At 36.6% G+C, this 15,589-nt stretch overlaps 1 protein-coding gene across 1 annotated transcript in view; it reads right to left on the bottom strand.

Annotated features, from left to right (window-relative positions):
• Nucleotides 1-9,968: 9,968 nt before the first annotated feature.
• The window catches only part of Alg7 (Alg7 dolichyl-phosphate N-acetylglucosaminephosphotransferase), a 35,459-nt gene continuing 29,838 nt past the window's right edge, over nucleotides 9,969-15,589 (bottom strand). Inside the window, exon 4 of the mRNA XM_073969292.1 lies at nucleotides 9,969-10,711. Within this exon, the coding sequence (XP_073825393.1) occupies nucleotides 10,222-10,711 (490 nt within the window). The 3' untranslated portion in view covers nucleotides 9,969-10,221. The remainder of the gene's footprint in view (nucleotides 10,712-15,589) is intronic.

Genomic DNA, 15,589 nt, shown 5'->3' with positions numbered 1-15,589 from the left:
TACATATAATGGGACCAAAGGAAGATGTTCGCCCTTTATATCTGAATAGAAAAGGATATTTTAGTTTAACCGTTTTGTTGGCAAGTACGCTGTCAATTTCTACTTCATTTTGAGGTTTATCATTTTCTACCTCAGCAGATTGTCCAATTTCACTGTTATTATCATCCCATGTCTCTTCAATTCCGTAGATCGCACCTGCAGGATTTGAAACCATATTAATTTGCAGTAAGTCTGCTACCGCTTGCTCCATCGACGACAAAGATGTTTCTTGTGATGGTCCATCTCCTGTAGCTGTAATGTTCTTCAAAAAGTCTGACTCCACGAGCTACGTTTGGGTGGGCTTCCATTTTTTCAACCAGCATTTCAAATTGCTGTCTTGTAGTAATTTTCATTATTATAAGTACTGAAACAACAAAAACGTATATAATATTAAATAAATTCACTTAAAATAAATAAAAATGTTACCTACGTTTCAATTTTTCGTTTTTATTCGATAGTAAAAATTTACGGCGACAGCTAATTTGTTGTCGTCGGAAAATGAACATTACGGCGTCAGGCGAATATTGCCGTACGGAATCGAAAAATTGCATTTGGCAACGCGACACGACTCGCCTCGCAATACGGAATCGACCCAAAAATGTTGTATTATTGTTGCCTACCCAACTGGGTTGTCGATAAACGTGTTATCGATCAGTGTTTTTTCAAACTTGTGAACTCTAAAATCCAAAAGGCACAATTCGCAAAAAAAAAACTATTTTAAAATGATAAGTTCAGTAGAATTATTTGTTGATGATGAAGAAAATGTACAGGACATAGCATATATTAGAATAAATTTGAGGGACAAGTCGAATCCATTGGAATTGCCATCTGCACTGTAAGTTGAATCTCATGTTGGAATGATCTGTATAATCAGTAAATTATTTTAGGTTTAAGCCGTATGTATTTTCGATTGCCAAAGGATGTCGTAGTTTACATTGTGGAAACGTTAAAGGATAACTTCAAAGTTACAGATCAACAGCAATACCCCGACTTTTAAAAGTGTGCGCTGCGTTGAGATTTTTTGCGGAGGGAAGTCTCCAAAAGTCCCATGGCAATGATTACAACAATTGCATGGCTCAGTCTACATTGTCGAACGTATTGATGGAAGTTGTCCACTTGATAGAGGACAAATTGTGCCAAAAAAACACAGCAAAAATCATTTTTATTCAAAAACGAAATTCTCTGGTGTTGTCGGCTATATAGATGGACCCACGTGCACATTGGATTTGCACTCAATTTATCAATTAATATTTCAAACTGTTATTTTATTGTTATTTTCACCATATTTTTGATACACAAAATTAATTAATCAACAATTGTTAAAAAAATATTTTTTTCCTATCAATTTTACTTCTTGTTTCCTCGAAAATATTCACTGAAACTGAAAAAAAACTGTTTGCTGAAAAATAGCCGGTTCGTCAACTGAGATTCGCAACTTCAGTTGAAGGTTGTCATACATAAAGTAAATTTGACAACTGACAACTCCACTCAACGATAATTGCTATCGATAATCGTCCCCTAAGTCTCCCAAAACTTTTCGCAGAAAATTCACTAAGTAGAGTTCGTAGCTCTTATACTAACAGTTGCCCTCTCAACGAGCTCGCTCACATCTACGAAACGTCTACACCCGTACATGGAATATCGACTTTACGATTATAAACGAATCACGTACACAAACAAAAAAACAGACCGATTCCTTGAGTTCCTGATCACATATGAATCGTTTACGCCCGAACATTCAACCACGAATCGCCTACACCTAAACACTGAACCATCGAGATCTCGATCGTCTATAACGACATAACCAAAACATCGTGTTACCGATCACACGAGTACAACTAATCGTCTACATCCGATCATACACAAATGTTTGGCAGATCTTATAGCAGTATTCGAGAGCCTGGCCCTGATTTCAATGCCCAATAACATGTACACAGTTTTTAATAGAAAATAAGATATACTGAATGTTTTCCCGTGGGCAACTGGGAGCATATCCCTCTATCGGACGATTAGATGTATCCTATGGTCAATACATCTCAATAGAACAGAGAGACGTCTTCCTCACTTGCCTTAGGGAGCACCAACCAAGGCGACCAGGGAACGTCGGTCGTTTCCGACAGACTTGTCTTCATCGATGAAGAATTCTCTCACATCTCCAACCATCAAAAGTAGTAAGGGCGGGAAAGAAATGACAAGCACCGCTTTAAGAGAGTGGTGCTATATTATTCCAAGTTCGTGGTAAATTCCAAAAACGAAGTTTCGCAGGCGGAATTCCGGAAAACAAAGTTAAAGCTTCACTTCTTCGGAATGAAGTACCCTCACCCTGAGAAGCGTTCCCTACGTATCGAACGGATTCGGTTTCCTGCGATGACTGCACCGAATCCAGTTAAGTCCAAAAAAACGGTGGCTTCAAGCTGTCCGGATTTTTTGCAGTGGTGCCTGCGATAGGTCCAGCCAACTCGACTCCATCGCACAGTGGGAAAAACAGAAACCTAGCATGCCAAAAAAGATCGGTGCTTATACATAATTTGGATAAAAATACCTTTAAAACTACCTATTCTCATAGAGAATGGTCGGCAAAGGACCACGTTTTGATATAACTCCCATAGAACGGTACCTCCTAATTTTTGAAAAGAACCAGAGTGGTATAGTGCTGGCTGAACAGACTAATAGCTCTACGTTTTGCACGGTCAATGAGGACGCCCCTACCAGAATTAGCGGAGAGTGTCACAGTTCGCCAGACATAACCATCGTGTCACCTGTAGTGCTATTCTCGGTAAAATTAAAATGCTTATAATTTCGTTAAGTTAGCGACGAATAAAAAGCAGTCGTAAAGTTCTACCGATAACAAGAATGTTGTCAACTTTTATTTGAAATTTTCATTCATTAGTCCCAATTTACATTAGGCGAGTTTACTTGCGGCAATTGTCAGTTTGTGGGTGAGAGAGGGTGTTGAGAGGCAAAGGGTTGCCATATACCTCACCTCTCTTTCCGTCAAACTGACAATTGCCGCAAGTAAACTCGCCTAATGTAAATTGGGACTAATTTTGCGTTTTAATTTTACCGATTTTTGTCGGTAACTCAAAAAATGAGTTAGAGAATCGCACTACAGGGTCTGGATTCTTGTTCAATGAAAATTTGAAATGAAAAATATTTTCTTTATTTATAATTTTTTTCATTTGACAGTTTTTTCCTTTATAAAAGTTCTCATTTCACATTTTCATAGAAACAGAATTGAGCCCCAGGTCTGACAAATGACGTCACCTGGCAACATTTCTCTTGGAACAGACCATCTCCCAATAATTGTCCTCATCAGCAGACCGCCCGACTTCGTCACCTCTGAACGCCGCACTTTCGTCAATCATGGGAAAGCTAATTGGCCGAGATTCAGAGAGTTCAATAGTCACCGCTTCAGTGATCTGCCCAACCCTTCTGATGTTCGGGTAGCAGAACATCATCACTGCTGCAGCAGCTCGCCATACACCTGCTGGTCGAATACCCGAAGTGAGACCAAACTTTCCGTGGTCGAAAATTGGAACACTCTTTGAATACTTTGCAATCAATAATGAGGGATTTTAATAAGCATTATATCAATTACCTCCCGCCTGGTTCTATTTGGAAAAGTGTTCTCATTACCCCTGTTCCATGTTCTAAGATTATGTCTCAGTATAAACTAGAACACCGACTTACCTCTGGCATTTGTGTCGCTTCTACCCCAGTGGAAATGGTGAGCATTGCCATCACATCCTAGAATTATGAGGCATGAGCCCAGTGGGTTTGGGCTTTTAAACGGTTTTTTCATTAATTTCAGATTCTTTTTGGCAACTATACAAGTTCTTACATTGTCTCCGTTGGATGTGGGTATGTTCTTATAGCTGCCACCTTATTTTTGTATAAATAGAGTTCTTGGATTAAGACGATGTTAACTTAAGACTTCGTGATGGCTAGTAGAAGTTGAGCAACAATCGCTTTGCAGTAATGCCGGTTGATTTGCATTATCCGAAGTGGTTGCTGCTGTCGATCTTCTTCTGTTTTTGTGCTAGACGGAACCTTATCCATCCTAGCCCAAAATGCAGTTTATCCTCACAAGGCCTTAAATACTTGGGTGTCTATTGACACCTTAATAACAAGACCCTAACAAACTTCCAAGAGCTAGCCTGGGATTCTGCCTACTGAATGTTGTAAGTATTCGTGCTGGGTCCACAGGGGGTGGTGTACCCACACTGACTATGCCCTTTTATACACGTGAGATGAAATCCGGAAGACACCTTATGTCTCAAAGTTAGTTTGAAAGATTGCCTTGGTTGTGGTATCATTCCTGCTCTCGTTCTTTTGGTAGCAGTCAGAGGAGGCAGAACACTTGGAGTCCAGCCTCGGGTTGGGTCTCTTGTCCTTGAGGTGTTGTTTCTCCGTTGACCTATATCTCCTCACACGTCCAGATACAGAGGCCAGTGCCGGGTCGGACCTCCCAACTTTCTGCATCCTTGATTTGATTCATGGGGTTTTTTCATCTATTTTTGCCTTCAACTCCTTCGACTTTGAGGAGTGATCTGTCTGTGCTTTGGCAGAACCTCCCTTTGAAAAGTGTGTTGAAGTAAAGAGAGGTGAGTAGTTCGCGGGGCGCTGAGTTAATCCAACATCGCTCCTAATTTGGTCATAACGATTGATGTTGAGCTCAGCTTAGCATCTTCGATCATCGGGATGTGTGAAAGCTTATTAAATTCTGGATTTCTCTTGGATAAAAGAGGTTGTTTCCGTTTTTTCCTGGATTGATCCTGACTAATTTGCACTCTTTCATCGAGATGGACGATGAAGTAGTTCATCGATCACGATAACCCCTCTTCTTCTTAGCCAACCAAGTCGCAGAGCTAATTGAGGCGGTGGCAGCCTTTTCGAATAAAGTTTTGGTCAGGGTTTCATTCTCAATAGCCTCGGAAGGCTACGGCCGATGGACAGTTCTTCTGGAGTTTCGAAGGTCATGTTTTCAATGGATTAGTAGTTTTCACGGAGGCCAAGGCCAGTTTATCGGCAACTACAGACGCTGGGACGACGGTGTCATTGAGTTCGTCGTCAGATGAACTACCCTCGGCCTCAGCAGAATCACTGAGACTCAGGAACGCTAGATAGGTAGTCAGAATCAATCTGGGCACAAACCCGCCCACAGTGAATTGTAACGATTCCTTGCTGATATTTTGTTCTTCGCGTTCTCATACTTCCGAACAAATCGTATGTATGTTATCTTCTGTTAAGTCATTTTTATCTATTCACAATGTTCTGTATGTCCTGCGATGACTTCTACACATGTTTAGCGGTCATCGGTATGAGGGTCAGTACACCTTTTTAGATGTAATTCGAAACAATTTAATTGTAATTCGATTTATTCCAATTTGCAATTCGGATTATTCCAATTATTCTTTGAACAAACGCAGAAGAGACGGATTAAAACGACTGCATCTAACATAGAGACCCACAATTCTATTTTGTGTAAAATAGGGCGCTATGGAACAAAGAAGTTCTTCCGATGGATGCATATTTCTAGAAACTTTTCTATTTCCATCTTCGGTAAAGAACTTTGCGAAGACAAACAAGAAAACTGATGGGAAACCGATTATTGGTATCAGTCGGTTTTGCTGGCAGGGATATATCTTTAGCCTGTGTGAATTGAATGGACAAATCGAATACCGGCTACACCACCAAAATACTTTTCGCAAAAAATTATGTAGTTAGAGAATTTTCAGAAGTTTGTCGCCCTTTTTGGACGTGTGAACTTGCCGACAAAATATGGATTTGGATTAATGATCACAACTCCTTCCACTAGATAGTGCGCCCACCAGTCATTTCAGTTGGTCACCGTATAAATTAGAGCTGTTGGACTATTATGTCAGGAAAGATAGACTTGCCCACGAAAAATATAATATTGTTGCAAACAGGACCACAAGAAGTATCTTTAGTAAAAATTTTCAAAAGATCCTCGAACAGAGTTTAAATTGCACTTTAACAAAAATGTTGAACCTTTGTGACGGAGTCACCCTAAAGAGCGAATCGATACGGCCCATTTTCGAGCTTAAACTATGTTTGGACAATGTATTATTAAATGCAAAGTTTGGAATAAATTTTAACAAAAATGTTTGAACTTTTGTGGGGAAGGTACCGGATTGAGTGGAACGATAAGTACAATCTTCGAACTTTATCGAAGACTCGCAGAAATATTACGATATCACTGTGCAACATTTTTTAAGTGATCTTGTGCAAACAATTCAAACTGAAGATTTTTTGAAAGTACAGACCCAAACGACAAGAAACATTAGTTGGGTTTTGTTGTGTCAGATCCAACTCGGATTTGATGGCCCCATCTAAACATGGTTAAATATTGAGTTTTTAAAGAAATTCGGGGCTATATCTCTGAAACCAATGCAAATCTTCTTCTGACCTCTGAAGCAAAATTGTAGCAACCCAGCGAAAAGTTTGCCTCCAAAGAGGCAGTTAAATGATATGTACAAGTGATTTGGAAGTGCATCAAATTATGCATTTTCACTCATGATTTTTACAAGGGAGTGACCCCGGAAAGAGGCACTCCATTGCACCGCATTTTAACTGACCCTTTGGCATTGCATTTTAACTGAACCTTTGGCATTGCATTTTAACTGAACCTTTGGCACTGCATTTTAACTGACCCTTTGGCATTGCATTTTAACTGACCCTTTGGGGTAGAATAGGAGGCAGTCCAGAGCACGTGTTTTGAATAACAAAATAAAATGCATTTATTATTTGTGTAAAACAAAAATATTAATAACTTAATTAAATTAACACAAATTATAAAAATTGAATTCAATCGCAAACATGTGTGTTTCCTCCGCTCTTCATTTAATCCAAGCTTAAGTGCTTTTGCTTCATCTGCTAAATGGGGTTGATATTGTCTTCCCATCACTAGTTAAGATTTCGACATGTTCACAAATTAACTATTATTTAGTTTGTATTAACAAATGTTTGGAAATGTTAACACGCGCTCTGTTCCTTTACGTTCAAGAATCTTCAAGTTTTACCACTTTTTACTCGAAAAACGTTCCTTTACTTCAGACACAATACAATTCATATGGGAGCATTTTACAACTTTTACTATTTTTGCCGGTTTTACTATTTTCAGAAGTAAAGGAACAAACCAACGATTATCTCTTTTTGGAAATGTAGAGATGTACAAACTGATTTATGTACATGTAGGGATCTCTAACAACTGCTAATAAAATGTAGTGAACGGAGTGCCTTTCTCACGACTCCGTTTGCACTGCATCCGGCTGCTGTTAAATTGTGAGGAATTGGAGTGCCTTTTTCACGACTCACGGATGTTGTTAAAATGTGACAAATGGATGTGATTCTTTGGATTGCATCCAAATGCGGTTAAAATGTGAGGAATGGAGTGCCTTTTTCACGACTCCATTTGAACTGCATAAAAACATGCCGTGAAAGAACTAGTCTACATTGCACTACTTCCAATTTATTTTGCTGGGTAGGGACAGGAATAAAATATTTGGAGAAATAATGAACTCGAAAAACTATGTTTATTGCCTCAAATTTCAAAATATATGCAAAAATTCCACAATTTTTATATGGAATAATATTCCCTGGAATGTAATACACAATCTTCAGAACATGTCGTTGTTGTAAAATGCCTCCATGCCGTTGTTTTCAGTACATTTTTCAACGACGATTTAATAAAAATGTCAATGATGTAGTGAAATCCGAAATGCGAGAAAAAACTGTTGGTGTGAACTGTGTTTAAAATATGTATTGTAAAAGATATAATGCAAAATACCGCTGAAACAACATGAAGTAAGCATTTTAGAGTTTCAGAATGTTCTAAAGAATTGTTGAGAACTTTATTTGGAATATTTTTGCAAAAGGTTACTTCGTACAACTCCCAATAGTTTAGCCGATACTGACCAGAATTTCAGCGATTATGTAAAATTTGTCTATATTTTATAGACTTTGAGGCCATAGATGGAGTTTTTCTTTTGTGGTTTTTTCAAAAGATAAGTTCTACTAGTTTAGGGCTACTATATTGCTAAAGACAGCAAGGCCAAATTCCTATTCGTTTCTGAGATAAAGGCCTGATAAATGCAAAAAAGTGTAGATTTAGCCCGGTTTAGATGAGGCCATAACATCCGAACTGGATCTGGCAGGACAAAACCCTACAAGGGTTTTTGTAGTCTAAATATGTACTTTCAAAAAATGCATACTAGGGGTTGTTTACATTTTTTCACTGCTCATGGTGGATGTAGGCGTTTTGTACAGCTGCCGGGTCATTTTCTCAGGAAGCATGAACTTGCCCCTGAAAAAAACTTGTACCGACGTAATAGGGGCCCCGGGAACAACCTGTTGCAAAAAAAAATCAAAACGTTTCGAGTGCAGGTCTTAAACTGCACTTTTCTGAAAATGTTGGAAATTTTCTGTGGAAGGTTTCCGAAGTAGTGGACCAATATAGTCCATCTTCGAACTTGCTTTTAGTTGGGACAAAATATTACGAGGGCCAAATATTGGATAGAATGGGTTGATCCGTTCGAGAATTTCTTACACAACCTAAGAGTTTTTGTATACATGTTTAGACTTTGGGTTGGGCGCCAAAATTTCATTTTAAAAGAATTCAAGATTGTTTGCCAGAGTTTTGCGTGCTCCTGAATAATTTAAAGGATCCACGAGGATAAACAAGAATTTCTCTAAGAAGAGACCAACGATTTAATGCCAAAATTAGTGTATTGCCAGATGCACGATTGAACGACAGAACTTAGCATTAACACAACCACTATTGGGCGCCAAAATTTCATAAAGTATAGACTCGCTATTGCTCAGCATTAGTTCTTTATCAACACATCCACTATTGGCAACAAAATTTCTTTTTTCCAGGATTGGGCACCAACATATCTTTGGGGTAATGACTACGATTGGTTTCTTTATGGAAATTTCTGCATAAAATTCCAATCTTTGATCGCCAGCATTTGTCATTGAAAATATCCATGATTTTTCTCTATGAAAACAACCCATTTGCGTGACAGATTTTCTCTGTTAAAATAAACATGATTGGATGTGATAACTTTTCTATAAACAAATTCACGTTTGGTCGCCAGAATATGTATATTTAAAAGACACAGTTTGGAATCCAGAATATTAATATAAACCGTGATTGGAAGTCAGAAGTGAGCTGCAGAGTTGGTCTATTAACAAACCCACGTCTTGTCGCTAGAGTTTTTATTTTAACAGGATATCGTGGAAACCATAATAACGCTAACAGCGCAGGCCAAAACAGAAGACACGTGTCTCGGCGTTTTTTCCATGTGGATGACGCCCCGATGTCCCAACCTTCCCACTGCATTGATCAATTCTCATTCCATCTTCTTATCATAAAGTACTCAATAGCATTAGAGAGGGAAATTGAAGCCGTAATTTTTACTTTTTTGAAGTACCTAGCAAAGGAAGGACTTTACCATTCCATAGACATATTTATCGCAATTTTGGAATTGTTGTTATAGGACATTACAAAGTGTGGATTTCCTAAGAAATTGTACAGTTGAAATATCCAATGCGCTACAACTGCTTTGGCTATGTTCTTTATGCTGAAATAAATAATTTAAACAAAATACATTTTTTAAAATTTTACGTTATTTCAAAATTTTAGTCCGGTGCCCAAGTATATCTAACTGTATATAACATGGTATTTTGCATTATCCGTTCACACACGGCTTAACGGCACAACGGTCGACATCTGGTGACACTGCGTGTTGTTTAGGCCAGAAAGTTTTCTAGTGACCGTCGTAATAGTCATACAAATTCTTAGTACAAGAGTTTCACCTTCTTAATCCTAAATATATATTCAGAGTATGTTACTTTTACCATTATTTACTTACCAATCATATCCAAGTCGGGAAAAAACCATACAATTAAAAAAAAGTATATGTCCAAATTTATTTAATTATCTTAATTACCTATACAGACAAACAATTATCTCTGGCTATAGTATGTACTTTAATAAATCTAAAAGTAAACAATTATTATTATTCTTTTGGTTTTTGTTTTCGCTTTGTCAATTATTACAACAACAATATGGAATCATTCCAATCAGCCACACACATCCCTCCGCATTGATTGATTGGTACGGGGTGGGGCGTAACTTTAACTTTACTCAATTTCCGACTACGTATCATAGACATAACTTGCCAGCGGATAACGTATCACAAATGCCACAAGCGAACAGAATATCTGAACACCCATTAGCATTTCGGTTACTACACGTTCGTGCACCGGACCGAAGACCACCAAAACAAAATTAATCAAAGTAAAATTGTTCGTTATTACCCGTCCATCGGGCATTTCTTGCCACGTTATCAGTTTCAATGTCTTCAAAATGGTGACCATCACTTTACCCAAAATATTGAGTTCATCTTTTCGAAATTCCGTTGTACTTATGTGCAGCAGATCCGTTTGTGGATCATATTTTGGCAAACGATGCCGCGGACAGGGTACAAATTTGAAAAGCTGTGGTATGGAATAGAGGAAGTTTATGATTTGTGGCAGGAAAAAGAGTATCAAAGTTTTACTGAAATGACCCAAAATGCCGACAACGGCAAATGTCATGCCGGCGAAGTAGCAAAATGTGTCGCCAACAAAGACCTGTGAAGGATATCTGAAAACAGAAAACAAAAATAACTAAATGTAAATATGTATGTATATGTTTGTTTAGCAGGGTACAAAATAGTAAAAGGGAAAATGGGTTTTATAACTCCGAAATAAAAAAATCAGTGGCCATTAGGCTAATGACGTCACGATCAAAGAACTAAAGATATTTGGGCGAAATCCGTTTCAGACAATTCAGAGTCGTTCTAGACCTGTCTGTCTGGCAATTGTGCACGATAACTTTCGAACGGATAAACCGATTTGTTCCAAACTCGTAATAGTTCTTCATCAAATTCGTAGAACGACTTTTTTGGTCCCTCCTCCTTCCGGAAACTCTTCTACAAAAGTTCAAACATCTTGGTTTTAGTACAGATTGAAACCGATTGACGGAAAATTTTTAATTTTTGAGTTCCCGGTGGGCTGAACGTCCACAATTGCCAAGATAAAAGACTCAAAAATCCGAATATTCTTTGGGCAAGATCAATCTTTCTGAAAAAGATCACAAAAGCCTAAAAATTCTCTAAATAATTTTTGGAGAGTTAAAACCAGCAGAAAACTCTTGATTTAAAATCAATCTATAGATATAAGACCAGAACAACGGCCAAGCAGCCCTGTAAAAGGAAGTCAACATAATAAGCTGCGAGAATAAGAAATCGGTGCATTTTCTGGCGGCCGTTACTGTTGCTGCAATCCCGAGTGAGATATCCTTAATATGGGTACCATATCTTTTTATAGATTTTAGTTATAGTTGTTAAAATTTCTTTTGTTATTGTAACAACTACAAAATAAACAAATAAAATTGTTGTTAAATTAACAATGAGTAAAGTTGTTAGAAAGTTACAGAATAGGCCCCCAGTAGGCCTATTCTGTAACTTTTATCGATTAAAAAGTTGTCAAAATTTCTTTTGTTATTGTAACAACTACAAAACAAATAAATTAAATTGTTGTAAAATAAAGAATGAGTAAAGCTGTTAAAAAGTTACAGAATAGACCCCTTGTATGCCTATTCTGTAACTTTTTAACAACTTTACTCATTGTTTATTTTACAACAATTTCATTTGTTTGTTTTATTGTTGTTACAAAAACAAAATAAATTTTAACAAATTTTCAATCGATAAAAGTTACAGAATAGACCCACTGGACAGCGCACAGTGGTGCCGCTTCCTTGTAAACGTGTACAAAAATAGAAGGAGTTGACCTAGGATGATGATTTTATTTATTTGTAGACAGCAGAATTTTATGCAACCCCTATTTTTGGTCCAATTTATGTCAAATTTTGGGACTGGGCATATTTTTGGCTTCTGATTAAATTGCAATCGAAACATATGCAAAATTATGCAAAATGTATGCAATTTAAATATTTTCCTATGCAACAAATATTTCAATAATAGGTACAAAAGGGTTTGTATGTAAAATTTTCCTGTTTAAAATTCTTTTCAGACAAGTCAATAAAATAGAAAAATGTATAACCACAGCCTCAACCTTCAAAAGTTGTTTACCCCCAAGGAAGACCTAATACCAAATGTCACCCCTTTCGGAGAGATATTGAGGCCACAACCTTCTAAATACCAGAAATCCAGAGGTACCGTTCTATGGTGGCTATATGAAGACTTGGACCTATACCGACAAATTTTAGGTGGAAAGTTGTTTACCCCCAAGGAAGACTTAATACCAAATGTCAGCCATTTCGGAGGGATATTGAGGCCACAACCTTCTAAATACCAGAAATCCGGAGGTACCGTTCTATGGTGGCTATATGAAGACTTGGACCTATACCGACAAATTTCAGGTGGAAAGTTTTATACCTCCAAGGAAGACTTAATACCAAATGTCACCGATTTCGGAGGGATATTGAGGGCACAACCTTCAAAATACCAGAAATCCTGAGGTACCGTTCTATGGGGACTATATGAAGACGTGGACCTATATCGAGAAATTTCAGGTGGAAAGTTTTTTACCCCCAAGGAAGACTTAATACCAAATTTCAGCCATTTCGGAGGGATATTGAGGCCACAACCTTCAAAATACCACAAATCCGGAGGTACCGTTCTATGGGGCCTATATGAAGACGTAAACCTATACCGAAAAATTTCAGGTGGAAAGTTTTATACCACCAACGAAGACTAAATACCAAATTTCAGTCATTTTGGTGGGATATTGAGGCTACAACTTTCAAAATAGCGAAAATCGGGAGGTACCATTCTATGGGGGCTATATGAAGACGTGGACCCATCCGGACAAATTTCAGTTGTAAAGTTTCATACCCCTAACGAAGACTCAATACCACATTTCAGCCATTTCGGTGAATATGCCATAATCGGTCAATTTTAACTGAATGCGTTCAAGTATAATATGCGATGTTTGTCTTGTGCCAGACTATGAAAATTTTCATGAAAATGTTTTGAGCTTATGGGTAAGAAGGGAGAAAGGGAGCTCCTTCAGCTCCGCTCTCTCCTAAAAGCTAAAACATTTTCATGTGTTATTTTCAGTGTCTGGCAGAAGAGTTTTTCTTATGTTGTTGATCAGTTTTATCGATTTTGACAATAATCGATTCAGATTTTGATATACAGTATAGTCTCGATAATCCGGACACCATATATTTCGGCGATGTCCGGATTATCGAATTGTCCGGATTACCGAGTACTTACAAAAACAAATAATTTTATAAGTTAAAAACATTAATAACATTCTGAGCCACCATCAACTTGCCAAAACTTTAGTAGACAATAATTGATGATCAAAAATCTTCTGATATAGGAGAGCAATTACTAATGACTAGACATCGGATTTTGCATATTTGCGTATTTTTTATTAATAAAGATACGAAAATTCTGATTGGACCAAAATTCGTTTTGAAGAAAACTGAATGCAATGACAGGCTCATATTTTTTATTTTTTTGCATATTTGCATATTTTGCATATGCACAAAATATGCAAAAAATATGCAAAATATGCAAGTAATTTTTTTGACGAAAATCGTCAAATTAAATTTGGAAAGTCATCAAAAAGTGTTCTAAATTAAGTTTATTGTCGTTAAACGTCGATTTCTTAGCAGATTATTATGTTATTAATTATTATTCCGCCACAGCAATAAATCTGGACTAAAAGACTTAGAAAATTTCCTATAACCCAGCCTTCTTATTACAACATAAGTTGCTTTCTAATACAAATTTGTTCAAAAACTCAATCAGAAATATCAAAATGAACGTATCCAAATATGTTGATAGTTTCTGCTCGGCCAAATTGTCTGACAGAATAACAAATGAGCTAGAAATTAAGACTAAGACAATATTGAATATTACATAAAATCGTTCATATTTTATTAAAAACATATAAAAAATATATACGGTGCCATCATAAATATTTCCCTCTGAATTTTCCACACGGAAAATAATTTTAAAAAGTGAAATTCTTTTAAAATAAATATTTGTTAAAAGTTGAAAACTACTAGATTCGCTTCATGATGGCATATTCTAGTCGAATCGACAAAAATATTCCCATTTTGGGCATAAATACGGAAATAAAAAAATTGTCAAATTGGGGAAACGAAATAAATTCTGCACGGAATTTATATTCATGATTGCACTGATAACTATATTATGGTATTATGTCTTAGTGAATTAGTTTGCAACATGCAAAATGAAACGAAATAGACCCACAGTTCCTTTTGATGAACTGTATAGATTCGCACTTATCCATCTCGCCATGTCTTTTTGAAAACAAAGCACAGGTCACATTTATAGACCAACTTCCATAAAAATTGGGGATTTTTTGGCCCTAGGGCGATTCCTATTTTGGTAAGTATCGATTCAGATTTGAATATTGCTCCCATATATACAGTACATTCGCGATAATCCCTACACCACAGGTTTCGGCGGTGTCCGAATTACCAAATTGTTCGGACTAACGAATTGTAAGGAAAATAAATTATTTTATATGATTAAATCTCTCGTGGAAGTTATATAATAATACTTTTTTAAATTTTAATTGCTAATACCGAACACTTAAGTGAAAGTACTCTTCGTGTAAAAAATAGTGAGATTTTTCTACTCGACAATCCGGACATTTTTATTGGCATTGCCCGTATTTGTTCCAGAAAAAGCCAATCAGATTATGAAAATAGTGCTAGAAATATGGCGTTTTTAAAGATTACATCAGAATGTAAGCAAACCTAGAGACAGATGTGGAATTTCATCGTTTTGTAAATTAATATTCCTTGAAATCTTCGCCTTTTAGGTGTATAGTGCATTTGGCAACATTAATGACAATATTGCGGCGAATATTTTTCTTAATATATTTACTTATATCCTATACAACAAGACTAATGTGTCATGAAAGGTTTGTCCTTGTACTCGATAATTTTTACTAAATGTTGCTGAAACAATTTTTTCACCAACTTCTCCATTAAACAACTGTCAAAATTCGAAGCATTGGTAATAATTAGTACAAATTATCGAGTACACGGACAGGTATAAATTAAACAATTGTGTATACAAAAGGGTTATGACTTTTCGACTGTGTTATCAAAATTGTTTTCCTGTAGCAAGAATTAATGAACTATATTTTTTAGCATTCCAAATACTTTTCTAGCTGAAATATGTGAGTGGTTTTTTGCAATTTTAAAGACAATTCCAAGGTTTTTGTCTTATTTTACAACTACCACTCCATTGTGTGGTTTTTCTAAGTGATGTCATTTTGCACTAATCATTGGGCGTTCTTCATTTTGCTTATTATTCATCGTGGATGGGTATAACAATAATGCATTACTTTTCGCCGAGGATTGAACATTTTCCAATTATGCATTAAGCGGTTGTATGCGTACAATATAGATCGATATTATAAAATTATGTATTTTTAGTACACTAAACTAGAACCATTAAAGTATTAA

The sequence above is a fragment of the Musca autumnalis genome, unplaced genomic scaffold, assembly GCF_047663935.1.
Source record: "Musca autumnalis isolate F117 unplaced genomic scaffold, ASM4766393v1 scaffold_2, whole genome shotgun sequence".
NCBI lineage: Eukaryota > Metazoa > Arthropoda > Insecta > Diptera > Muscidae > Musca > Musca autumnalis.
This window is presented reverse-complemented; position numbering and strand designations above follow the sequence as displayed.